This window comes from Leuciscus leuciscus, assembly GCF_965113295.1.
Source record: "Leuciscus leuciscus genome assembly, chromosome: 16".
Lineage (NCBI taxonomy): Eukaryota > Metazoa > Chordata > Actinopteri > Cypriniformes > Leuciscidae > Leuciscus > Leuciscus leuciscus.
The window spans coordinates 34946885-34974427 of NC_138740.1; the positions used below are offsets into that span (position 1 = coordinate 34946885).

Genomic DNA, 27543 nt, shown 5'->3' on the forward strand with positions numbered 1-27543 from the left:
CTAATATTTGAAATGTTGTTTAATTGATTAAAAACTATAAACACCATACAACATCATATCTTACCTCATCTTCACCCCTCATCTCACTGTTGTTAGTAATAAGTTCTGTTATTGTATTTTAGTTTTTTCTGTAAACTATAATAACACTAAAAGGCTGCTGTGACTTTGTCTGTTTCAGGAGAGTCTGTTCTCTAAGCAAAAAGATGGATGCTGACTATGCAGGGCAGAATCATCATCCAGTTGCAACAGCTAACAGACTCTTCTTCAGCATTAGCTGTCCATTTTGTCAAATGCAGAATTAGGTAAACCAATATATATATATATATATATATATATATATATATATATATATATTACATTACATTACATTTACATTCATGCATTTGGACCCGGCGACTCAAAACGGGGGTTGGAGGTAATGGAACCAAAAATGTTTTACACTGCCTACGTAGCTTCTCTGCAGGGGCGGCGCTAGAGAATTTTTAACGCATGTGCTGAGGGGGTGCTAGATCATTGACGGGGAGCTGCGCAAAACTTGGCCACTAAATATTTAATATTAAATTATGATTATTAAATTATTATGAATTATGAATTATTATTAAAAGATATAGGCTATTATTATTAATAATAATGTTATTTCAACATATCTCGTTATTTCGACATAATATGTGTGCGTGCAACCAGCAAGATGTACATTTGTAAATCCGGTGACGCGTACATGATTTTTATTAATAAACTAGTGTTTTCTGACAGTGTCGGCTGCAAAGATGAAGTCGACGATCGCCATAGGCTATCCGTAGTGAACGCGCCTATATAGAAATGCACATAATGGATTACATAATCAGAGAGTAGCCTTTTTCTTTTTTCGTTTTGAATTATTTCGTTTAAAGACATTTCAAGCTTTGTGTATTTGATGTATTTCTCATGTCTGTGTGAGGCTTACACTGAGTTTCGTTAAGTTAGGATGAGATGCGCTCCAGTTAATGTGCAATGCAAGAGACCGCGCGGGCGCCTCCATGATTATATTGTCTGTTATATTTGGTTCTTATTCATTAAATCCAGGCAATTGGTTGATGAAAAATTGATTAAAATTAAGATACAATTTATACAAAACGAAATTCACTTTAAAGAAAGGATTTTTACAAAACAAAACTTAATGAAGTGGTCAAAATCATGTCTGACCCACTCCATGTCTCATATTGCGCATCCTATCTTCGTGCTGTTCACTTTTCATAATCAACATAAATGGAAAAGAAATAACATTATAATATTTTAACAAATATGAAACATGCACTTATTTAATGGCTACAACAGTATAGTAGGCCTACAGACTCTCTATTTGTACAAATTGCTGCACATTCATTTAATTCTGAATTTTGCAGACACAAGTTGAAAGGAATTTGTTCAAATCAAGTTCACGGATAATTGTGCGTGCATTTACTACTCATTATGATACTAAAATCATAACAAAGTAGGCTATGCTATGTACAAAAAATCAGATGAGCCCAGAATATGAACGCAATTACACGTTAAGCATTTTCCTCCCATAGAAAACCATTATAAGAACGCTTAATGTGGCTTAATGCAGATTAGAATGTCCCCTTATTATGTCGAAATAACAAGATATTATGTCGAAATAACAATTCAATGTAATGCAAATGCAAACACAAGATTTTTGTAGAACTTCAATGGCGAATAAAGACTAACCAGACAAATAACAACATTGAAACTACACAAACAGGACATTTTTTTTTTTTTCATTTAGGCAATTAATTTTCCATAGTGACACAGGAGGTGCCGGATCCAATAAAAAGGTTCCGGATCCAACGTTGGAGGTGACGGAACATGTTCCGGCTCAAATTAAGCCCTCTGCCTATTTTTCTAAACTGCTTCAACAGTGCTGCTCTGTCATCAACATGTTAAGCCCACCCTGACACTTTAAAAAAAAAAAAAATCTAGTTGTATGTATTCTAGTGGACTAGTGATGGGGATGAAACCGCCTATGCCGAGTCCGAGTCAAGACCGAGTCTTTGAAGGGTCGAGTCCGAGTCACGACCGAGTCTTTGAAGGAACAAGTCCGAGACGAGTCCGAGACCGGACTCGAGTACTACATCACTAGTACATGCAGCATAAAGGTTGAGAGTTATGGCAAATTCTGCCAACTGCAAATTTCTGCAAATTCTGCCGGTCTGAAAAATTATATATTTTTCCCCGCTTGTGCTTGCAGGTTCATTTTGAGAATCAACCGTGATGGCACCAAACACCAAAGGCACAGATCAGATGAAATCTTGGAAGGTCCAAAGAAAAGCATCAGCCTAAACCCCTCAGTGTTTCTCATTAGAGAGCTTGTCAACTTTGACTGGCAAAATTACTGAAATGTAACAACACAAACTGACTTTTACTGTATTTTATTATGTTAAGGCCTGTTTTGCTTTTCAGTGTGTGTACGTTTTTGTCATGCTACAGATAAAAATGGTCCCCAGGAGATTAATTCTAAGGACTTTGGTGAGGTTGCCTTTTTTTCTTCTTCAGCTAGTGGCTCCTAAAGGTCAAGATTTGTACCCTGAACAAAATTTTAAACGCAACACTTTTGTTTTTGCCCCCATTTTTCATGAGCTGAACTCAAAGATCTAAGACTTTTTCTATGTACACAAAAGGCCTATTTCTCTAAAATATTGTTCACAAATCTGTCTTAATCTGTGTTAGTGAACACTTCTCCTTTGCCGAGATAATCCATCCACCTCACAGGTGTGACATATCAAGATGCTGATTAGACCGTATGATTATTGCACAGGTGTGCCTTAGGCTGGCCGCAATAAAAGGCCACTCTAAAATGTGCAGTAGTTCACCCAAAAATAAAAATTCTGTTATCATTTACTCTCCCTTATGTCATATTAAACCTGTATAACCGAGTTTCTTCTGTAACAAATGAAGATTGTAGGGGAATTTACAGTTAAAAGGGTCATATAATGCCATTTTTGTACAAGTTAATATGATTCTTTAGGGTCTAAATTAAAATTTTGTAATATACTTTAATAAAAAAATCTCATTACTATTGTAAGAAAACACTCATTTTACCCAGTCAAAAACAGCTCTGTTTTCAGCACGCCATTTAAGTACATGTGTCTTTAAATGATAATGAGCTTTGCTCTCCCTGCCCCTCTGTTCTGTGGGGCATTTTGACACAACACATATGGAGTGTTGCCTTGACAACAGTTGAGGGTATATTTTGGAGAAAAAAATGGCAGCGGGAGTCACTGAGGACACATTTGTGCAACCGTATCAATTTGACCCGGAGATGGACCCGGAACAAGATGACGGCCCCGAAGAAGTTTGACAATTAAGGCTCGAACAGGACGTTTCTGAATGGTTGGTTAAGGTAATGTCACTTTGATCTATCTTTGTGTGTACTGCCAGGGTAGAGTCGTGAGATACGAACGCTATGTGTTTACTGATGTATACGCTAGTTCATTGACAGATTGATGTTACAGCTAATGGTCATGAAAAACTTTTTTTCGGTAAATGTAGGCTTGTCAGTGATGCGTAACGTTATCTATGCAGTGTTAGGTACAACTGTCAGGGCTGAAGCACTAAAATTTTACTGATCTGTTTAAAAAATAACCAGTCTGTGAGGCTTGACAGTCATTAGGCACATAAACAACACATACTCAGACAGGAGCTAATACCTTTTTCAATGTTCTCGTTTATAAAGCAGTCTGGTGAGAAATGATTCGTGCAAACATGAAAGCATTGCTGTTGATCGTGGGGAATATTCCCTTCGAAAACAAAACTCAACCACTGCGTCTCCAGCGGTTCGGATTTAGGAACATCAAAATGACTGCTGTGTTCGTTATTACACCCAAGAACAGAACACCACAATCGCTTAGACGCCATTCTGCTCCAGCACATCAACAATGGCGGACTATGATGACAGCTCGCTCACGAGTGAGGGCGGGTCTGTGTTGAAACGCTGCTGTCAATTAACAATCGTGGGAGGGGCGTCCGACCGTGTGACGTCACCCGGTCAGACGGCTCAATTTGAGACATATAAGGAGATTAAAAAAAAAAAAAAACACTGGATGGATTTTTATCATTATATGATACAGGCACTGCCAACACACATTTCAGTACAATCAACTTGTAAAAGTGCATGTACCATTATATGAACCCTTTAAGACCCGAGGACCAGATGATGAATGAAGACCAGGAGGATACAGAGATAAAATCAATTGCAGAAAATGTTCCCAAAGCATACTGATACTATATACTTTCTCTCAGTGAGAGGTTCAGACAATATTCATCATTATTTCTACACTCAAAGGATATACATTGCAGAATCCACCGCTTCACCATCGATATTGTGTAGAAACCATGAGAAAATCAAACTTATTTACTTGAAAGTTATGGATAAAATGTTTTATTTTTTTTAAGAACTTTTATTACTTAACAGTTTCGGGCACTGCTTTTCATTTGAGTGTGTATATTGGATAAACTGGTGAAACTCTTCCCACATGAAGAGCACTAGTGCAGCTTCTCTCCGATATGAACTCTCTCATGAACTTTCAGGCTTCCTAAACGAGAGAAACTCTTTCCACAGTGTGAGCACATGTACGGTTTCTCTCCAGTATGAACTCTCTCATGATCTTTCCGGTGTCCTGAATGAGAGAAACTCTTTCCACAGCGTGAACACTTGTACGGCTTCTCACCAATATGAACTCTCTCATGAACTTTCAAGGTTCCTGACCGAGAGAAACTCTTTCCACAGTGTGAGCACATGTACGGTTTCTCTCCAGTATGAACTCGCTGGTGTTTTTTTAAGTTACTGGATCTAGTAAAACTCTTTCCACAGTGAGAACAACAATGAGGTTTCACACCAGTATGAATTCTCTCATGCTCTTTCAAAGAATGCAGTAGTGTAAAACTCTTTTCACAAAATGAACAGACATGAGGCTTCACACCAGTGTGAACTTTAAGATGTGTTTTAAAGTTTGATTCAAAAACAAATGTTTTATCACACTGATCACAGCTGAATGATCTCAAACCAGAGTGACGGCGCAGATGATTGTTGAGAATGTTTTTCTGAGTGAAACTCTTTCCACACTGAGAGCATGTGAATGGTTTTTCTCCAGTGTGAATTCTCATGTGCTCATTTAAGTGTCCTATCTGAAAGAAACTCTTTCCACAATGAGTGCACGAGAACGGTCTTTCTCCAGTGTGAATCCTCATGTGTATCTTAAGGTTTGTTTTATGTATGTAACTCTTTCCACACTCAGAGCAGGTGAATGATCCTTTAACTCCAGTTTTTCCAGCACTTTTCTGTATGAAATTCTTTTCAGTCAGTGTAATGATGTTTCCATCTTCGTTTGTAAAATTATGAGGTTTACGAACCTGGTGCTGTTTGTCTTCATTCACTTCCATCAGGTCTAAAACCAACATTAAATTACCATGGTTCAGTTAGAGACAGACAAATAATAAAGAAAATCAGGGAGTCCAAATTTAGCACAAATCTAGTTTACTACTGAGTCTACTAGTGCCTAGTTTTATATTGTTAAATGTCAGTTTTCATCTTAATGTTCCTCATCAGTCATTAAAGAGAATGAAGGAAAACACCAACCTATTTGTTCCTCTGTATCTTCATCTTTTATTCTGCAGGGTTCTTCCTTAATCTCCATCTTTACAATAGTATGTCAGTAGTTTCTCCTGGAGTAATTCCTCCTGCTTGCTTCTTCTTCTCCTGTGGGAAGATGGGAATATTCCCCAGCATTTAAACTCTCATGAACGGCTGTGGGAGCTTCACTGACTGAAGAAGTGAATTGTGGTCGTTGTTGCTCATTTAGCAGATGATCATCACACTTACAATCACTCTCAGTTATTCAGCTTTAATTGTATTGAGTCGTTTAGAAACTATTTAACTCCTCTAGTTGATTTTATGTTGCTCTTACATTAGATATGATTTACTTGCATTAAAAACTGTTTACTAGGTTTCATAAAATGAAAACACAACTCTCAAAATCTTTACAAATTGTAATGTAAAAAAAAAAAAAAACAGTCAGTAACGAGTTTACGTTTCTCGAACGTAATGGACAACATCAGTCGGTTCATTTCTGAGTGATTCACTAAATGAACTGACTCGTTTAGTCGTTTGGATTTAGAAATGAATGTACTCACAGCCTGAAACAGCAGATTTAGAGCAGAATGAACGGCTGTGTTCCACTTCTCATGTTTATGATCCCTTCCCTCGCTCACTTCTCTTCTTCTCCTAGACTCGGATGTGTGTCATTGCTTCGGTTGCTCGAGCGCCTCTACTGGCGGATAAAAGGAAATGCGTCGCGCTAAAGTGAAAGTGAAAGTTGCCAATTCAAAGAGATGCCATGGTATTCTAGCCGATCTCGAAAAGTTAAATTTCGTAATGAAATTTAATAGATCTTTATCTGTGTGATTTTTCACGTGCACATTATTGTTTCCTTTATGGAACTCTTTGATAAAAAAAAATAAAAATAAAAAAAATAATAATAATATATATATATATCTTGTTTTATCATTTAATCATTCATATCTAAAATATAATTTAATCGATCATAATTTAGGAAATCATTTGATTTGTTTATCATAATTATTATTTGAAATGTATGTTTAATGCTTTCCTTTTATTAACCTTGACACCTCAATGTAGCTGACCTGGTGAACTTGTGTAAGATGTGGGCGAAAGCCTAGAAGTTTCCAATAGACAGACTACATGTAGCGCGAATGTCTCAGTTAAAGTGATACATTTTTTGTTTTATCTTGGTTAAACATCTTGCAGAAGGAACATGTTGTAGGCTATAGCAGTTTATTTCTTTTGCATTGTATTGAGATTTACGACTTCTTGATACATGGTGGTACAGGACGATATGTGTATGTGCCCAGGCCACAACCAAGGTGTGAAACCATGAAAGCTAGATATGTTTGTGTCTTGTTTGTCTGCTTTGATGTGATATACTATGAAAAGAGGAACTTAGCTCTGTTCCAATAAGCAAATGCATAAGAAGGAGATCAATTTCTGTAAAGGTCAGTCTATCCTTGGACTCGACCTGGCTCCTTTTGCAATTTTGTCTTTTCAAAGAGAGATCTCTCAACAACTTTATTTTTCTTTAGGCAAGGATATTATACTTAGAGTGTGACTTATATTTCATTTAGAAATATTAGAAGTGATTTTAACTGTTCATTCATGTTATGTTTCTTTATTAAACTTTTAATCCTGATTATGGATGAAATAATCAAGGGACCCCCATTCGAGCCGTTACAAACGGATGCTATCGCTTTAGCATTCGCCTCTATGGGCCTGCAATGCCGCAAGCGTCCCAACTTGGGTATCAGAACATGTCGTTGCGCTTATCATAGCCCGGCGCGATTGGATTGGTTCCCCATAGCGTATAGCTACACAATACTTGTTCCTGCCCTGTCAGTCGTTATTCAGCGGTGCACCTTATCTCACTTCATTATAGGGGCTTTCGCACCATTGCTGAGAAAGACAGAGCCTGAGTCGCATTCTCCGTGTTCATTAGTTTACGATCTAACAGTCCTGTCTAATATGTTATTAGATAGAACTGTTATACATAGAAAGTAGATAGTATATGAAAAGGTATTAGCGTTTGCCGTGTGGTGGATGTCCAGTGTTGCTGGCTGAGAAATAATCATGTTTCACTTGATCCCTTCAGAGTTGCATTGGATTTTCTCCTCAGCGTAAAGGTTAAGAGGCCCATCCATCACTGTTTTCCATGTTCGTAGAGTTAGTTTCTAGAGTAAATATATAAGCTATAATCTGTGTTTACACAGCCTTTTTAAAAATTGCGGGTGTACGCCTTCGATAGTAATCAACACCGAATATTCGAGGCTTCGGTAGTAATTAACACCAAATATTCAAGGCTTCGGTAGTAATAAACACCGAATATTCGAGGCTTCGGTAGTAATTAACACCAAATATTCAAGGCTTCGGTAGTAATAAACACCGAATATTCGAGGCTTCGGTAGTAATTAACACCAAATATTCAAGGCTTCGGTAGTAATAAACACAGAATATTCGAGGCTTCGGTAGTAATTAACACCAAATATTCAAGGCTTCGGTAGTAATAAACACAGAATATTCGAGGCTTCGGTAGTAATTAACACCAAATATTCAAGGCTTCGGTAGTAATAAACACAGAATATTCGAGGCTTCGGTAGTAATTAAAACCAAATATTCAAGGCTTCGGTAGTAATAAACACCGAATATTCGAGGCTTCGGTGGGGCTTAGCATATTCTAATCTCTAATAAAGTCTGTCTGTCTGTTTGCATTTTGATTAGGTCGAGAACCACTCATCCAAACGACTCCACTAGGTGTGTTGCTGTGGACCCAAGGGAGGGCAGAGTAGCACTTAATAAAATATGGACACGTTTAGAATTGATAAACTTTTAATAAACTAAAGAACAGCGCAAGTCAGAAGCGGCGCACCTCACGCGAGCAGAGCTGTGCCTGTAATCTTGACAACCGCATTGCCGGTGTTGTGCCGAATTTCGACCCCCGCCAAATTATTACCCCCCTAGTATTGGTAGGTTTAGGATTAGTTGTGGGGGAGGGGTTAGGATTGGGGGAGGGGTTAGGATTAGGGGTGGGGTTAGGATTAGGGGTGGGGTTAGGATTAGGCACTCAGGTACTGACTTCAACGAGGGGGGTAACTAGATGTACCGCATCGCGGTACAAAATATGACCGCCGCTCAGGCCTGCACTGGCTTTCCACAAAAATAAATGACGTGGAGTAATTTGGCTGTATTGCGTGTTTATGTATATACCTAAAAAAAGTAATAGTATGTGCATGTCTGTCTGTGTGTGTGTGTGTGTGTGTGTGTGTGTGTGTGTGTGTGTGTGTGTGTGTGTATGTGTGTGTGTTTGTGTATGTGTGTGTCTGTGTGTGTGTGTGTGTGTGTGTGTATGTATGTGTGCGTACATGTGTGCGCGTGTGTGTTTGTGTGTGTGTGTCTGTGCATGTGGATTTGTATGTGTGTGTATGGGTGTGTGTCTGTGCGTGTGGATGTCAGTGTGTGTGCATGCTTGCGTTTGTTTGTATTCCTGCATGTGTGTGTGTGACAGTATCATCCTAAACCAGCAACCCTTCGCTCAACAGCACCATCTACAGGCCGATGAGTGTACAGTCACTAAATGTGCACATAAATGAATTTATTTTATACCCCCCCATGGATGAAATTCTACAAAACTTAGCAGAGGATACCCCCAGAGGTTGTCAAGTTAATCATACACATGAAATATGGTGCAGTTCTGAACATCTCCACTGAAGATAGGGGCGATTAAAGCAGAATAATATTGCATTTTCATTTTTTATGGGAGGGGCGCAAATCACAAATGAGTGATTATGGGCTAGGTTGATGTGGGCCCTTGAGAGCAACATACCATACAAATTTCTTCATCCTCGGTGCCACGGTTCAGGTAGTTATTTAGGAAAAACTGCATTTTTTTGGGTTTGGGGGGGCCCAGCGCGGGGGGGGAGTGGCCCCCGGGGACCAAACGAAATTTTTCCTTAGAAGTCTAGTGGGGCTACATGCCCACCAAATTTCATGTTCCCCGGTGTTTCGGTGTCCCTGGTATCGTTGACGAAAAATTTAAGGGGGCCCCAGCGCGGGGGGGGGGGGGAAGTGGCCCCCGGGGACCAAACGAAATTTTTCCGTAAAAGTCTAGTAGACCAACATACCATAAAAATGTCTTCATCCTCGGTGCCACGGTTCAGGTACACTGTAAAAAATGATTTGTTGACACAACTTGACTTAGTCAAGTCATCTTGTTGCATTGACTCAGTTAAGTTTAGCCAACATTAGGATTTAAGTTCACTCAACTTGTATGTATTTGTTGAAATAACTTGCAGTAAATTGAGCCAACGTACTGTATCAATTAATAAGCATTTATAAGTTTTAGTTAAGTCAACTGAGAAACATATTGGTCGAACTTAATTTTTCATGTTTTCACAACAATTAATCAAGTCTAATTGACATAAAAAAGTAATTTTTCCTCAACATCATAACTTAACTATTTGAGTTTACTGGACTTCATTGCTTGCTTTAACAAGAAATTCTAGATATCTATCTGGAACCAGATTTTTAATGAAATCAACAACTGCAAAATTGAAACTCTCAGCATTTATTTTTTTTAAACAGATGCATTGCACCCAAAAGACACAGACACAAAGAATTATCTTGCAAAGATAAAAAAAACACCACAAGAAAAACCCTCACAAATATACAGCTCACACAAACAAGTGCAAACTTCTCTATGCACAGACCCATCTTAGAGCCAAAATAGTACAAATATCTCTCCTTGACATTATCAGATATTTTCATTGCAGGAACAAGTGTACATGAAGAATTCACAATAAGCTGTGTTAAAAAACTTCACAGATTAAACTGTTTAAAAACAGTGTCTTCAATTCACACTCGTAGAAACATGACAAGGAAAGAGCAAGCAGGACAAGGTAACAAGAAAACAGTCTGTTTCAAAATCAAGAATACCAATGTTACACTTAAAACAATGATATCTAAAATAACAATGCTCTTAAACTTTAAAACAGTGCAACGATTTAACAGTAGCAAGAAGGAAAAAAGATTTTGTTTGTTTTCTGTCTCATCTCAGCAACTTGCTCTTCAAAGAGTGAACTCTTGAGTTCAAGAGTCTGATCCAACACCAATAAACAGGCCCTGTATCACTTCAAAAGTGAATTTGAATTTCTTTGGGTACTCAAGGTTTAATGCGTACACCAGGCCCATCAAGTTCAGAAAAGCATTAGGTACATCACTCAGGTGACGCATTACCACTTCTTCCTCAATCACCAGGACAACGTCTTTGTAGAACGCCGACTGAGGTTCCATCACATTTTCCACAACCAGTAGGATTCCTATCACCAAACCCTTGATCACTTCCTCTTCAATGTCACTGGGCTTTATAGAATGCAAACAAAACAAGGTACTATTAGCCTACTTAAAACCAATTACACAAACAATATACAGTCTCCAGACCCCTGCAAATTGTTTTGCCTTAAAGGTTTCAGCTTACCTCACATATTTTCATGAATTTTGAAGGACTCTCTCGCATGTACGACGGCAGGCCAAGCAATGCTGCAGTCATCATCCTTTGGTTTGTTGTCTGTAAATTAAAGGATGGTTAAAGTACCAGCTTTATTGGTTCAATCCTTTGTTTTTCTTTATTTGTTTATCCTTTCTCCCCCTCCCTCTGTCTTGTTTTTAGAAAAAATAAAAACACAAAAACATTCATTTCAAATTTGTTCCCGGCGCCGCAAGCAGCGTTGGTCTGGTTTCACACTCAACTTGATTCTATCGAACCCTGGTGCGTTTTTGTACATATTACGTCATCGCAAACATGCACGGCGCATGATAGAAAACAGAACGCGGGTCAGTATAATTCGGTGCTGTTATGCACAGCTGAGTGAACAACACAGGTTTACTGTGTGTGTGTGTGTGTGTGTGTGTGTGGCATAAGGTGACCTTCTGCTGCTTGCAAACGGACTCTTTTGAGGAGACAGTGGATTTCCAAATTTGTTGCCCTGATTCCACGCGCTGTGCGCGAATACACTGCAGGCTCACTCTCGCTCGTATCCAATGTAAATCATCAACACTGTCATCCCTTACATGTGTTTTATTTAACTAAATACATCATAATCAGCTAAAACGCATGCGTAGGTCACTTCACTTCCTGAACAAGCGCGCACCCGAGTCCATGTTGCTTTCTCATTCACGCGAACTGCGGCATGGTTCAGGAGCAACCGAACTCAGACCAGCGTTCACATTAGCGTTTTTTCATGCGAACCGTGCCCCGTTCCGAACTAAACTGCCAGTGTGATAGCACCCTAAGTTTAATTCGGAACGGGGCACGGTTCGCATGAAAAATCGCTAATGTGAACGCTGTCAGGCGGACCCGGGTGTGCACTGGGGTACCGAACCCGAGACTACCTAGAGGAGGTGGTCTGAGTTCGGTTGCTCCTGAACCATGCCGCAGTTCGCGTGAATGAGAAAGCAACATGGACTCGGGTGCGCGCTTGTTCAGGAAGTGAAGTGACCTACGCATGCGTTTTAGCTGATTATGATGTATTTAGTTAAATAAAACACATGTAAGGGATGACAGTGTTGATGATTTACCTTGGATACGAGCGAGAGTGAGCCTGCAGTGTATTCGCGCACAGCGCGTGGAATCAGGGCAACAAATTTGGAAATCCACTGTCTCCTCAAAAGAGTCCTTTTGCAAGCAGCAGCAGGTCACCTTATGACACACACACACACACACACACACACACACACACACACACACACACACACACACACACACACACACACACACACACACACACACACACAACATGTGTTTTTCACTCAGCTGCGCATAATAGCACCGAATTATACTGACCCGTGTTCTGTTTTCTATTATGCGCCGTGCACGTTTGCCATGATGTAATATGCACGCAAACGCACCAGGGTTCGATAGAATCAAGTTGAGTGTGAAACCAGACCAAAGCGCTCCTGGAGGGCCAATAATGTATTGCAGAGTTTAACTCCAACTTGGTTCAACAACACACCTGCCTGGAAGTTTGTAGTGATCCTGAACACCTTGATAAGCTGGTTCAGGTGTGTTTAATTGGGGTTGAAGCTAAACTCTGCAGGATCTTGGCTCCCCAGGAGCAGGATTAGGCACCCCTGCCTTAAATGAATTGGGGTTGTAACAACACTTTAAAAGATTTAAAAGGATAGGTTACCAAAGATGATAATTGTCATTTACTCACCAACATGCCACTCCAAACACATGCAAAAATATTCATAAATGAACAATGGCTAGGCTGTTAAGCTCTATAAAGGACAAGTCAACACTATAAAAAATGCAGTTAAAAGTAGTGGATGAGTCATGTTGCCTATTTTAAAAGTTGTAAAACTTTTTGTAATGAACTGATCATATCAGTGTTAATGTTACTACGACATACTACAACAACAACATCAAACCTCATTAGTTCTTGTGTCATGACATTTGATCAAAAGACTTGCAAGAACCTAATGAGGCTTGATATTTATGAAGTAGTTAATACAATAAAACATTATTGTAAACAAAGACTGAAATTTGTATGTTTTCATCATACAAAGAGATTGTATGATTTCAGAAGACTTTGAATATGACATACAAATCGTATGGGTTACTTTTTAGACACTTACTCTGAAGTAATTGTATGAAAAGATGTCTCTATCACTAGGTTTATGATGTAAGTGAGTAAATGATCACAGAATTGTCATTTTGGGGCGAGAAAGACTGCTTTAAAATAAATTGACTTACATCCTTATCAAGGCTCTCCAGTACTGAAGTCATTTCTGGAATGTCCTCATACCGCTTTGACCTGAATAACTGTATCAGCTTTGAGAGATGACCATCTAGGCCTTCCAAAAAGGACTTGCTCGGGTCCTTTGACACAAGCCTGGAGAATTCTTTGCTGATCTATAAAAACATAAATACATTAACAAACTGAACAAAGATGAAAGAGTTAAAACATTTTAATTTCACTCAACATGAAAGAACTGGTCATATAATCTTAGGATATTAAGTTTGCCCATATCTTCTAATAGAACAGCACTTGTTTGTGTCTACAATTGTTATAATAGCCATAAAAAAATGGGTCATGGCTTGATGACCATGGGAAAATGTGGGTCGAATTTAAACGAGTTGAGAACCACTGTTATAAAGCTATTTAAAACATCATTCAATGTAAATTGAGCAGATAATCGTAATTAATAATCGCCAATTACAATTTCAAGGGAATAGCCTAATCGAAAATTATGATTTTTCCATAATCATGTAGCCCTAAAACATCTTACTCCCCAAATACAATGAGGAAAAAAATATCAAAATTTTTTATTTCTATGGCTGGGTGATGCATTGAATATTATACTGATGATGTTGCTGTCAATATAAAAGTGAGCAATGCTATAAATATAGCTTTTATTATGTGAAAATGTTTTCTACAAATAACGTAATTCTGAATTTCATGATTCTTCAGGGCTTAACAGGTAACACAAATAACATACAAGTTTAATAATGTGATTATTACACTTCAAAAAGTTATGATGACCTTATATTAATAACTTACATCTCAAGTTAGCCTACCTAAGGCCTACAGAAGACACACCGTTTGCACGTGCTCAAAAACATTGGTAGCCTAACTCATGTCATTTGAAAAAATAACAACTGGGTGTTTAAGAAAAATAAGTCAATCAAGCATTTTTATTTGTCATGTTAAACACAAATATGGACTGGCGGCGCTGCTTCAGATATTAACTTAACTTACTGGTTAGTAGGTGTTTCTAACGATAATGAGATCCGATTAACAACACGCTAAAAATAACTTATATGTACACTATTTTAGCTATTTATCAACATTAACTTATAATGACGACTTCTCTTTCTGCTCACGTCTCGACAGCAGCTCGGTGTCTCTGTCTAGCGAGCAGAAATTTGCCTGGCAGTGAGTGTGGCTCCTGATAACAAAACACGGACGAGGTGCACTGACGAAACAAGCCTAATTTAACATGAAAGAAAGCACAAATCACGGTATACTTACTCATTTCATTATTTGCAGTCCACAAAAGTCCCGTTACTCGTTCAAACGCGGGCTCCTTCCTCTTTTCTTGCATCGGCAACTTCTCGTGCAGAAAATGGCGATGGCGCGTCTACTTCAAACTCGTTCAAATAGTACGTCATCATGACGTAAAGTTTCTGGCACATGCGCATTACACAGAAAGTTGATAGAACCTATGTTTTGTTGTTATATGAACACGTTATTTAAAGTTTTCCATTTCCCTTCAAGTTGAGGTTGTCATAACTCATCCTATTGTGTAGTGAGACGCTGCAAGTTGACAGGACATGATTTCACTAGTTCACCTGACTAAAACTCAGAATCACTTTTTACAGTGTAGTTATTTAGGAAAAACTGCATTTTTGGGGGTTTGGGGGGGCCCAGCGTGGGGGGGGAGTGGCCCCCGGGGACCAAACGAAATTTTTCCTTGGAAGTCTAGTGGGGCTACATGCCCACCAAATTTCATGTTCCCCGGTGCTTCGGTGTCCCTGGTATCGTTGACGAAAAATTCAGTAAGGTGAAAAAAAAAAAAAAAAAAAAAAAACTTTGACAATCCCTATATGACCGCTTTCGCTAGCTACGCTAGCGGCGGTCATAATAATTTGGCAGGGGGTCGAAATTCGGCACAACACCTGTTTTGTATTATGTTTTGCGATCTGGTCACCCAATTATCAGCGAATTGAACAATATTCCATTGGACATCGAATAGCTTGTTTCTTTTCCCAAATCTTCACTCACTATAATACCAAATCAACACACAAATCTTCACCTTACCATAATAACAAGCACAAACTGTGTTAAATAGAATTTGATGCGCAAGCAAAAAAGAATCAGGCCTTGTTATATTCGAGACGCCCATTTTCGGATTATAAACGTTTCTTCCTTTGGTTCCCTTTTAATTTGTCCAACAGCAATGTTTCAAGAACAATTACAGTGCTTTACAACTATAGAACAAAAAGAGTTAAATAAACTTATCACTTCATCTAAAACAACAACATGTTTATTAGATCCTATACCAACTAAACTACTGAAAGAAGTGTTACCTGTAGTGGAAGAGCCTCTCCTCAATATTATTAACTCGTCTTTATCTCTAGGTCATGTTCCAAGAACATTTAAACTGGCAGTTATAAAACCTCTCATTAAGAAACCACAATTAGATCATTATAATCTAGCAAATTATAGACCCATTTCAAATCTTCCATTTATGTCTAAAATATTAGAAAAAGTGGTGTCCGCTCAACTGGGCTCTTTCTTGCAACAAAATGATATCTATGAAAAGTTTCAGTCTGGATTCAGACCGCATCATAGCACTGAAACTGCGCTCGTTAAAATCACAAATGATTTACTTTTAGCTTCTGACCAAGGCTGTATCTCAATACTAGTTTTACTTGATCTTAGTGCTGCGTTCGATACTATAGATCACACAATACTCTTAGATCGACTACAAAATTATACTGGTGTTCAAGGACAAGCACTAAGCTGGTTCAAATCATACCTATCTGACCGCTACCATTTTGTCTATTTAAATGGAGAAAAATCGATCATAACTCCAGTAAACTATGGAGTGCCGCAGGGATCTGTGTTAGGCCCTCTGTTATTTTCAATATATATGATGCCACTTGGAAATATTATAAGGAAACATGGAATTAGTTTCCATTGTTATGCTGATGACACTCAAATATATATTTCATCAAGGCCGGATGAAAACGCTAAATTTTCCAAATTGACAGAGTGTGTTAAAGATATAAAAGATTGGATGACGCGTAATTTTCTATTATTAAATCCAGACAAGACAGAGGTAATACTTATCGGTTCAAAAAACCGCCCACAAAACCTCGCACAATACAACTTTAACATCATAGGATGTCCTGTTACTTTATCCGCTACAGTAAAAGACCTGGGTGTTATACTCGATTGCAACCTGTCTTTTGAAAATCATATTTCATATGTTACAAAAACAGCCTTTTTCCACCTTAGAAACATTGCTAAGCTACGTAATATGCTATCAGTTTCTGATGCAGAAAAGTTAGTTCATGCATTCATGACCTCGAGACTGGATTACTGTAATGCCTTATTAGCTGGTTGTCCTGCATCCTCAATAAACAAGCTACAGTTAGTCCAAAATGCCGCCGCTAGAGTTCTTAAGAGATCAAGAAAATATGATCATATAACACCGATTTTATCATCACTGCATTGGTTACCTATAAAGTTCCGTATTAATTACAAGGTATTGCTACTGACTTATAAAGCCCTAAACGGCTTAGCTCCAGTCTATTTAACGGATCTTCTATCGCCCTATAATCCATCGCGCTCTTTAAGATCACTAAATTCAAGGCTTTTGGTCATACCTAGGATATCCAGAACCACCAAAGGAGGTTTTCACATTTGGCTCCAAAACTCTGGAATAGTCTTCCTGATACTGTTCGTTGCTCAGACTCGCTCTCCCAGTTTAAAACTAGATTAAAGTCGCATCTCTTCAGCCAGGCATTCATATAATCCCACAGTTCAAACTACAATCCGGCCTCTAGCTCATAAATGCCAGAGGAGAACTGGCCCCCGACTGAGCCTGGGTTCTCCCAAGGTTTTTTTTCTCCATTAGGTCACCTGATGGAGTTTTTCGGTTCCTTGCCACTGTTGCCTTTGGCTTGCTCAGTTGGGGATATTTTGGGGATATTTAATTTAATTTCATCAATCAATAAATTCCTCTTGAAACAAACTTTGTTGTATTATTTAAATGTAATACTGTGAAGCTGCTTTGATACAATCTGTATTGTGAAAAGCGCTATACAAATAAACTTGACTTGACTTGACTTGACAAAACCAAAAATAGGTTAAATGTTTTGACACTGCAGAAGATCAAATTTGTTCTTCAGACCTTTTACAACAAGTATCATTTGCTTGGAACATCTGGAGAAACCAAAACATGAAGATATTAGAAAATATTAGAGAGTGAATTTCTCTTTCCTGCTCGTGTCCCACATCCCTCTCAAAGCGCAAAGCGGTATGCTATATGACTTATCTTTGTCGGGAAATATAAAACGAATGTTTTTTTTAATAATATGGAACTTTCTTATATTATTAAAGTTACCAATATTACTGGTATTTATTTCAATGTTTTTCAGGCTGTAGTGTGGTGTTTCACTGACGGAAGTGCTAAAACAAACATGCGTGTCTGTTACAAAATGGAGGTTTAAGTTTAAATTAAATGAATTCCCTTATATAAAATAAATAGGCTAAATAGAACATGTAACGTTAGGCTGGCTAGTGCAATTAGCGCAGCTCACATTTCAATAAACGACGTGACAGTAAAATCTCACTTTTGAGTTTTAACAAGCTCCTATATTTCGCAGTAGATTCATTTAGATTGATAATAACGGGTAAAAAGGCTAATTCATTTTGTTTCTATTATTCTATTTTCCACAATGTCAAAGCAACGCAGCTTACCAGAATACAAGCTAGTATAACGAGGTTGGTTTCCTTCAACTGTCCATCCTATTAAAAACGGCTAGGCTAAGATAATTGTAAAAACTAGTATTTTATTGCGGCAGATTTTATAGTGTAAACATATTCAAACGCGAATGAGAACTGTTTCGAAGGAGATGGCAGGTATGCAAAAAAATTAAATAAAATAAAAAACGAATTTTTGAATCCCAAAATTGAAAATCGAATACAAACCCACCGAACAAATATTTAAATATTCGTGTCCAGCCCTAATAATTTGATGGTAATTAAATTAACAGCATGAAATTACCAAGTACCAATAAGTAAGCTAGTTAATTTGTTAGCTGGGCGTCTTCAATGTAATGTTAACCTGTATGTAAATAGTTAACCTGTTAGCCAGTTTGGAAGAAAATCCCCAGAAATGGCATACCCAAACTAAAGCAGATACAGGTCGTGAACCCTTTGCACTAAAAGCATTATTATGGTCTCAGTTGAAAGCCGACACATGGCAGTTTATTGTAAAGTCAAAATTAGGATAAAAATTGGATAAACATGGATTAATAACTTGATTACAAATCACTCATTAAAAATCACTCAAAGAATATACATTGCAGAATCACCCCTTCACCATCGATATTGCATAGGAACCCTGAGAAAATCAAACGCATTTACCTGAAAGTTATGGATCAGGCAATGCTTTTTCATATGAGTGTGTTTATTGGATACATTGCCGAAACTCTTTCCACAGTGTGAGCACTTGTACGGTTTCTCTCCAGTGTGAATTCTCTGGTGTGATTTTAAGTGGTTGGATCTAGTGAAGGTTTTTCCACAGTCAAAGCACATATAAGGTCTCACACCATTATGAACACGCTCATGCTCTTTAACATGTTGCAGTCGTGAAAAACACTTTCCACAAAAAGAACAAAAGTGAGGCTTCACACCAGCATGAACTTTAAGGTGTCTTTTTAAGTTTGGTTCAAAAACAAATGTTTTCTCGCACTGATCACAGCTGAATGATCTCACTCCAGAGTGAGAGACCAGATGATCTTTGAGATTTCTTTTAGATGTGAAACTCTTTCCACACTGAGTGCATGTGAACGTTTTTTCTCCAGTGTGAATTATCATGTGCTCATTTAGTTGTCCTTTCTGAATGAAACCGTTTCCACACTGAGAGCATGTATGAGGCCTCTCTCCAGTGTGAATCCTCATGTGTCTGTTAAGGGTTGATTTTTGTGTGAAACTCTTTCCACACTCAGAGCAGGTGAAAGATCCTTTAACTCCAGATTTTCCAGCACTTTTCTGTATGAAATCCTTTTCAGTCAGTGTAATGATGTTTCCATCTTCATTCGTAAAATTATGAGGTTTACGAACCTGGTGCTGTTTGTCTTCATTCACTTCCATCAGGTCTAAAATCAACATTAAATTCCCAAGGTTTAGTTGAAGATAGACAAATCAGAAAGAAAAAGAAATTCAGGGACCCCCAATTTAGCACAAATCTAGTTTACTACTGAGTCTACTAGTGCCTAGTTTTATATATATTGTTAAATGTCAGTTTTCATCTTAATGTTCCTCATCAGTCATTAAAGAGAATGAAGGAAAACACCAACCTATTTGTTCCTCTGTATCTTCATCTTTTATTCTGCAGGGTTCTTCCTTAATCTCCATCTTTACAATAGTATGTCAGTAGTTTCTCCTGGATTAATTAATCCTGTCTAAACATTCATTAAACATTCATTAAACATTCATTAAACATTCATTAAACATTCATAAACATCATTGCATTACACCAAAATCCCTTGCTTTTACATCAACATGGTACAATATTATACTTATAACTCAATGTAATAAACAAGTTGGGTCAAAAGTAGTCATATTACATTATCTTAAATGTGGAACGTAAAAGATTACCAACTACAACTTGTGTCATATTTGGAATCAGTAATGGACTACAAATTGTAAATGATCTACCCAGCACAGTTTGAACGTTATAAAAATATCATGGAAAGAGATATTTACAATATATGAATGTTATTTATTAGATTTTGAATAGTTTTCTATAAGAAATTCTATCAACTGAATTATTTGTATCAGATTTTTACCATATTGCTGATAAAATACCATGTTATTTTAGATTTAGTTTACCTTTTAAACAACTAGAGATGGCAGCTGATTTTCCCACAGACACGGACCAGTTTTCATATTTAACTTGATAAGTCTCAGTAGTGCATATATTAGTCAAAGTCCATATTTTGAGAAGGAATATAAATAAATAAAAAATAAACATCCGGCCCACTTTTTAATTCAATTCACATTTATTTGTATAGCGATTTTTACAACACATTTCGTTTCAAAGCAGCTTTACATAAAATGCTACAATGTCTACATTACAATTTAGATTGATCTGTTATCAGAGGTGACGGAGTCAAAGTTATGCATTTCATAAATGTACATAATACAAATCATGCAGTTAGCTAACAATGTAAAAAAAACCTAAAAAAAAAACTTGATTTGTGTTCAGAAGATGAACGAAAGACTTGCGGGTTTGGAACGACATGAGGGTGACTAAATAATGACAATCTTCATTTTTAGGTGAACTATCCCATTAAGTTTTTCTCGTGGTAACAATTTTGATGTAATACAATGTAAGTTGCAATATACAACAAATGACATTAATAATAATAATAATATTAGTGCATCACCTCTTAACAGCAAGACAAACAAACTAAATTTGTACACCATATGGATGGAGATGCTTAGTTTTACTAAATTTACTCCCCAATGAAAATATTAATAATAAAAGTCAAGTCAAGTCAAGTCATCTTCATTTATATAGCGCTTTTAACAATGTAGATTGTTCCAAAGCGGCTTTACATTGATAATAGGAAATTAAAGTAACAGAGATTGTTGTGGCTTTATAGCAACAAAAAAACCCAAAAAAACATTCCTACAAAAAATTTGCCCAATTTCCAGTGTTGAACAAACAACTTCAATCTTCACCACTAAATTGAACAAATGTCTCACTTTAATGTCACTATGTTGCAAGAAATTCCAGCTTTTGCTTTATTAGAATTATATTAAGGTATTCACTTGAAAGTGATGGATCTGATCATGAACTTTGCTTTCAATGTTGGGCAATGCCCTTTTCTCATGAAACTGTAGATTATGATTGGCTGAATCTCTTTCCACATTGTACGGTTTCTATACAGTATGAACTCTCTCATGAGTCGCCAAATGAAATAAAGTTCTTCCCACAGTGTCACACCAGTATGAATACGCTCATGCATTTTTAAAGAATGTAGTGGTGAAAATTTATTTTTTCCCACAAAAAGAATAAAAGTTTCAGCCGCATGAATGTAACGAGGTTCAGATTCACGGAAATCTTAAGTCGTAAGAATATTCCTAAGTGAAATTTTTGATATTTAAATTCATTAAACATCTTACATTTGGGTATTCAGAGGGATAGTTCACCCAAAATGTTTTATTAGCTCATGATTTACTCACCCTCAAGCCATCCTAGGTGTATATGACATTCTTTTTTAGATGAATACAATCGGAGTTATATATATATTTTTTTAAATGTCCTGGCTCTTCAGCAGTGAATGGGTGTTTCTGTTTTGAAGTCTATTAAAAGCTCATCTATTCAGGATTAAAGTGCTCGACACGGCTCTGGGGGGTTAATAAAGGCCTTCTGAAGTGAAGCGATGCGTTAGTGTAAGAAAAATATCCAAATTTAAAACTTTATCGACTACAGTAACTAGCTTCCGGCAGACGACCGTACGCATTGAATTACAGCGAAAGAGTAACACTTGACCCGACGCACAACATAATGACGAACGCGGAAGCGCAAAGGATAGAACATAACAAAACACAGTCACGAATTAGAAATCTAAAACGAGAAGTTTTAAAGAGAAATGTCAGAGTAGCTTGAGTTTGTAGCCCAGCCCTGTGTGTTTTAGTCGCGTGAGGCGTCAAAGCTTACGCTACTCCTACATCATACGCCATACAGCGTCAACGGTTACTCTTTCGGCGCAAGACGACTTGCGTACGGCCGTCTGCCGGAAGCTAGTTGTTTTAGTTAAATATGGATATTTTTCTTACACGAACGCATCGCTTCGAATAAGAACATTCTGAAGAAGCTCTTTTGGGAATACAAAATATTCGTATCTTTTTTCTTAAGTTAGAAAATAAGAAGAAATTGGTAGATAAGAAGAATTTTAATCTCAAGAATGTTTCGTGAATCCGGCCCCGTCCTCTCTCATCCTTCACTGTCGTCGCTCCTCCTTTTATACATCCGGGGTTCCTCCTTGAGACACTCATTATCATCAATCACTCCACCGGCCTCACACCGTTCTCTCGGCTCTCGGCCCCGCACTGCTTGCCACATTTCAATTTAAGGTTTGTAAGTGTTCTTACAGTTTGATGCCACAACAAATGTTTATCACAATGATCAAAGCTTAACAACTCTCTAGATGATCTTTGACAGAGCTTTTGAAAGTACAACTCTTTCCACACTAATTGCATATGAATGTTTTTTCTCCAGTGTGAATTCTCATGTGCGTATTAAAGTGTCCCTTCTGAATGAAACTCTTCTCACACAGAGTGCATGTATAAGGCCTTTCTCCAGTGTGAGATCTCAGGTGGAAATTTAAGCTTTCTTTGTGAGTGAAACTCTTTTCACACTGAGAGCATGTGAACGGCTTTTCTCCGGTGTGAATTCTAATGTGCACATTTAAGTTTCCTTTGTTATTGAAACTCTTTCCGCAATGAGTGCAAATGAACGGCTTTTCTCCAGTGTGAGTCCTCATGTGCAAATTTAAGCTTTCCTTGTGAATGAAACTCTTTCCACACTGAGAGCATGTGAACGGCTTTTCTCCGGTGTGAATTCTCATGTGCACATTTAGGCTTCTTTTGTGAATGAAACTCTTTCCACACTGAGAGCATGTATAAGGCCTTTCTCCAGTGTGAATCCTCATGTGCTCATTAAAGTGTCCTTTCTGAGTGTAACTCTTTCCACACTCAGAGCATTTGAACGGTCTCTCCCCAGTGTGAATTCTCATGTGCACATTAAATTTTTTTTTATGCATGTAACTCTTTCCACACTCAGAACAGGTGAAAAAATCTTTGATTCCAGTTTTTTTAGCTCGTTTCTGTGTGAAATTCTTTGCAGTCTGTGAAATTCTAGCGTTTCCATCTTCATTTTGGAAATAAGGTTTTTGAAAATGATGCCATTTGTCTTCTTTCACTTCCCAAAATCCAATTAATGAAAGACAAAAGAGAAAAATCAGAAATATATGCGTGCCTCTACTGAGCAAAAATCAAGTTCACTATTAAGTCTGGTAGTATCTTGATCTAAATATATTTTTATATGTCAGTTTTCATCTTAATGTTCATCATCAGTCATTAAAGAGAATGAAGGAAAACACCAACCTATTTGTTCCTCTGTATCTTCATCTTTTATTCTGCAGGGTTCATCCTTAATCTCCATCTTTACAATAGTATGTCAGTAGTTTCTCCTGGAGTAATTCCTCCTGCTTGCTGCTTCTCCTGTGGGAAGATGGGAATATTCCCCTAGCATTACTCATGAATTGCTTTAGTGAAGGTATGAATTATGGTCCCTGTTGCTCATTTAGCAGATGCTTCCAATCAATTTTACAATTACAATATAATTTTTTCTGAGGCAGTGTCACAACCAGAAAAGTTAAATTCCTGGAATCGTTCATTGCAACAACATAACTTCTGACCCGGTCAGTCAGTAATTGTGATGTGATAAATACAATAAAAAGCATTTACATTTACAATATTAACAAATAATATTAAACATTTACATGAATGAAAGCATTCAGTGTAGAGCATCATAAACATACATATAGCGTTCTTGCTAGAAGACATTTCAGGATTAAGTAAATAGTTTTATTTACATAAAAAAAAATAAAAAAAACGTTTTATTTGTTTCTTACATCAGAAAATCAAACTCATCTGTCACACTCAGTTAAAGTAAAAGTGCCTCAGAAGAAAGTTCCTGCCCTGTTACTCTCGTTACTCTGCAGAGCGCCTGATCTCACTTCATAAAAAGAGCATATCGCCTGTATCTTCTGACTGAGTTATCTTCTGAAATTTCTATTTTGTGCACGACGTTTAATTACACGTTTTAAATAGAAAATTCTGGTCACCAGAACGTATAAAAAATGTGTGATTATCTGATAATCATGAAATACGGACCTATGATGTACAGTTTCTTGGCCAAAAAAGTGAATATACGTAACTGGAATGTTCTTGGTTATCGTATAAGCTTAAGAGTTTGTACAGGCGACATTGTGATTTTAACTTAATTTGATGGTAATTAAATTACCAGCGTGAAATTACCAAGTACCAATACGTAACTGGTAGGCTAGTTCGTATGTTAGCTAGGCGTCTTTTCTGAAAGAAAGAACTTCCTGTCCAAAAGAGTTAAAGTTGTAAATAGTTAACCTGTTAGCCCGCTTTTGAAAAAATCCCCAGAAATGGCATACCCAAACTAAAGCAGATACAGGTCATGAACCCTTTACACTAAAAGCATTATTACGGTCTCATTTGAAAGCAGACACTTGGCAGTTTATTGTAAAGTCAGAATTAAATTGCCATAATGAATTTTCTTTTATAAATAGCTTTCAAAGTTATTAGTTATTAGAAATGTATTTTTATGAAATATCTTATAAAATTTAAGTGTCATGTGATTATATTTTAAGAAGACTCTAAATTGCTAAATGGTGTTTATTGCCGTTTTCTAAGCATCCATTCAGTGTATTATCTCTATTGTTTTGTGGTGCAAACGAGTCCAAACGAGTTTCAGTCTTCACTGCACACATTCACATTCTCCGACCTGGTTATGGCTCTAATTATTATTTTCTTTTGTCTTCATTATAAATACTGATGACTTTCTATTCACACTGGGTTAATCCCTCTTTTTTTTTTTTTTTTTATCAAACTTCTCACTTAATGTTCTTTGAAAATGTATCAAATGCCCTTTTTGAAAAAAGAAACATTTCAATGAGCATTACTATTAAAATAATTACTACTAAAATAACATATTTGCTCAGCTAGTTGGCAGGTGCATCTTAGGGCTAGATAACATGTTAGCTTAGCACACCATCAATACACGACAATTTGTAAGATTGAAACCATGTTTTTGCTCCAATTTGACTTTTTTAACGTAAGACCTTCCGTGATCTGATATGGCTTCGGATAAAAAATTTTTTTTTAAATCACACAGAAAATATATTATTTTATAATATTCTGCACATTGATAAAGACATTGCATTATAAACATACACTATTGTTATGAAAATACTCGACATGGCATGAAGAACACAGATAAACCACACATCTGTATTGTGTTTATTGTCTTCAAAAGTCTCTATCTGGGATGTTACAGCGATCTCTGGAAGCCTTGTTTATGTAAAGGAGTTCCTGGAATGTCACATAATATTCCTGTTCATCACAAGTGCCATTTGTACACTAAATGTGCATATAGCGCCCTATGTACATCAGAATATCCAGTGCTCATAATGATTACATCGGCACATTTTAGGTAAAATATTTATAAAAATGATTCCTCTCTATACAAATATGACGTAAACACATGATAATCTATCAATATTTCTCCAAATCTGCACAATTTTGAGGTGCAAGCTCTGAGGGACGTAGTTTTGTCAAGCATTTTCATGACGTCCGTACTGGAGTTTTTTTCATCAATGGATCTGGATGCTGCTAACCCTCATAATTAATATAAAGGTATCGACTTTATTCATTTTCATAACTCCTGACACAAATTAAGACATATCTGCCACTAGTTTCTCAGAATAAAATAGAGGTCAAATACTGAAGCTTGAGTCTTAAAACTTTTTAATGATGTATAGTTTGCCAAGGTAATATAATCTAACAGTAACTTTGAACTAATTTAAACAAATAACGATTCAGTGCGTCAGCGTCCTCGTGAAGGTAAAGTTAAACATAAATAACGCTAATAACGAGTTATATGAAGATATACTATTTTTTCTATGTATTTACATATTCTAGTTGATTTACATTATATAAATAAGGCGTTTCTTAAACAAGTTGAACTTCTGAAGGAAAGAAAGACTGGAAACATTCACAATACACAATCAATAGCCTACTTTTTAGGTCTGAAATGTTGAAAACTGCTGCATTAATGTTTGTTTGTTTTTGTTCGTCACACACAATTAGAAATTACTAACGAATAACGTAAATTACTTTTTACCGGTAAAACCTACCAGTGCTTCAGATTCTATAATAACAGTTGGTGGAAGTATTTTGTTTTGGGCGAATGGGGTGAACATGATTATTGTTCATGAGCCTAAATTCCAGCGACGCAAGAAAACATGCAATCTATCTGAGTGAGGACGTGAGGAGAAAGTAACGTCATATTTCACTAGTGTACAGTTTCAATTCGTTAGAATTACCAGAGTCAGATATTTCAGTAGCCTCGAAGGCAGATGTTTTTGATTCACTACAATGAACCGACTCTTAAGAGTCATATGTTCGTGAATCGGACACCGGTCGAACTCATGTACACACAGTCAGATTTCGATTTCTCCCAATAAATGACTAGATAAGTGTACTCACACAGTCTGAAACAGCAAAGCGCAGTTTTACTAACTAAAGATGGCTTCAACAAACGTAGGTGGTTGAAATGAAAACAAATGCCACCTTCTTCTTCTTCTCGTCTTCTTCTTGTTTTTTTACGGCGGCTGGCAACCAGTGTTTTCGGTTCATTACCGCCTCCTTCTGCTCCGGAGTGTGGAATAGAGTTTATATTCTGTATCAGCCCTGTCTCCCTTATCAAATCAAACAATTCTTTACTATTTATTTCACTTGACCATTTTATTAAAACCTTAAAAATAAATTCTTGAATTCCATTTTTCTTAATTTCTCCTATAATTTTGTTCCTTTCTTGTTCATACTTGATACATTCAAGAATCACAGGTAATTTCTTTAACATGACATTGTTCACACAACCCGTTTGGATGTTTCCCTATTACTTTAAAGGTGCTATTTAAATTGGAATGCCCTAACATTATTCTATTATAAATAACCTCATCTGTCCTTGATGTACCTGTATCTAATTTTTTATTTATTAATTTAGCATAAAGAAACCTGCCATTTTCCATTGTTCCACTTTACTTGCCATTCTTCTATCGCTTTATTCCACATAAAAAAAAAAAACCCCGTAATTTCTGAATTGTTCAATGGAACTTGTATCTCTACTGTTTCTGTTTTGCAAATTTATTCACATCCTCATATAAAACTGACTAAGATATCATTTTGAACAATTCCTGAATGTATTTTTTAATATACTAAACAGAATATTTTGGTGGCTAGCTTTAAAAGATCTCAAGTTCTTTAAAACTGAAACTGAGTTGGAACAAATTAAAACATTTCCTGGTTTATGTTCCTCTA

General features: G+C 36.9%; 2 protein-coding genes and 2 long non-coding RNA genes across 4 annotated transcripts; 2 read left to right on the forward strand and 2 right to left on the reverse strand.

Annotated features, from left to right (window-relative positions):
- Positions 1-653: 653 nt before the first annotated feature.
- LOC309478242 lies at positions 654-3049 on the forward strand. The gene is made up of 2 exons (XR_014198898.1): positions 654-1961; positions 2094-3049. It is a non-coding gene; the product is annotated as an uncharacterized lncRNA (long non-coding RNA).
- Positions 3050-4401: 1352 nt separating this feature from the next.
- LOC309478167 (uncharacterized protein) lies at positions 4402-27134 on the reverse strand. Its single transcript, XM_082141761.1, has 3 exons — positions 26358-27134; positions 5615-5734; positions 4402-5423 (listed from the first exon to the last, which is right to left on the reverse strand). Exons 2-3 carry the CDS (start codon positions 5670-5672, stop codon positions 4522-4524), a joined length of 960 nt encoding a protein of 319 aa, XP_081997887.1. The 5' UTR covers positions 5673-5734; positions 26358-27134; the 3' UTR covers positions 4402-4521.
- Positions 9767-14903, reverse strand: LOC309478202 (uncharacterized protein). The gene is made up of 4 exons (XM_082141817.1): positions 14632-14903; positions 13353-13511; positions 11076-11165; positions 9767-10960 (listed from the first exon to the last, which is right to left on the reverse strand). The coding sequence occupies exons 2-4, from the start codon at positions 13383-13385 to the stop codon at positions 10688-10690; spliced, it is 396 nt and encodes a 131-aa protein (XP_081997943.1). The 5' UTR covers positions 13386-13511; positions 14632-14903; the 3' UTR covers positions 9767-10687.
- On the forward strand, positions 19810-20368 carry LOC309478243. The gene is made up of 2 exons (XR_014198899.1): positions 19810-19944; positions 19991-20368. It is a non-coding gene; the product is annotated as an uncharacterized lncRNA (long non-coding RNA).
- Positions 27135-27543: the final 409 nt, after the last annotated feature.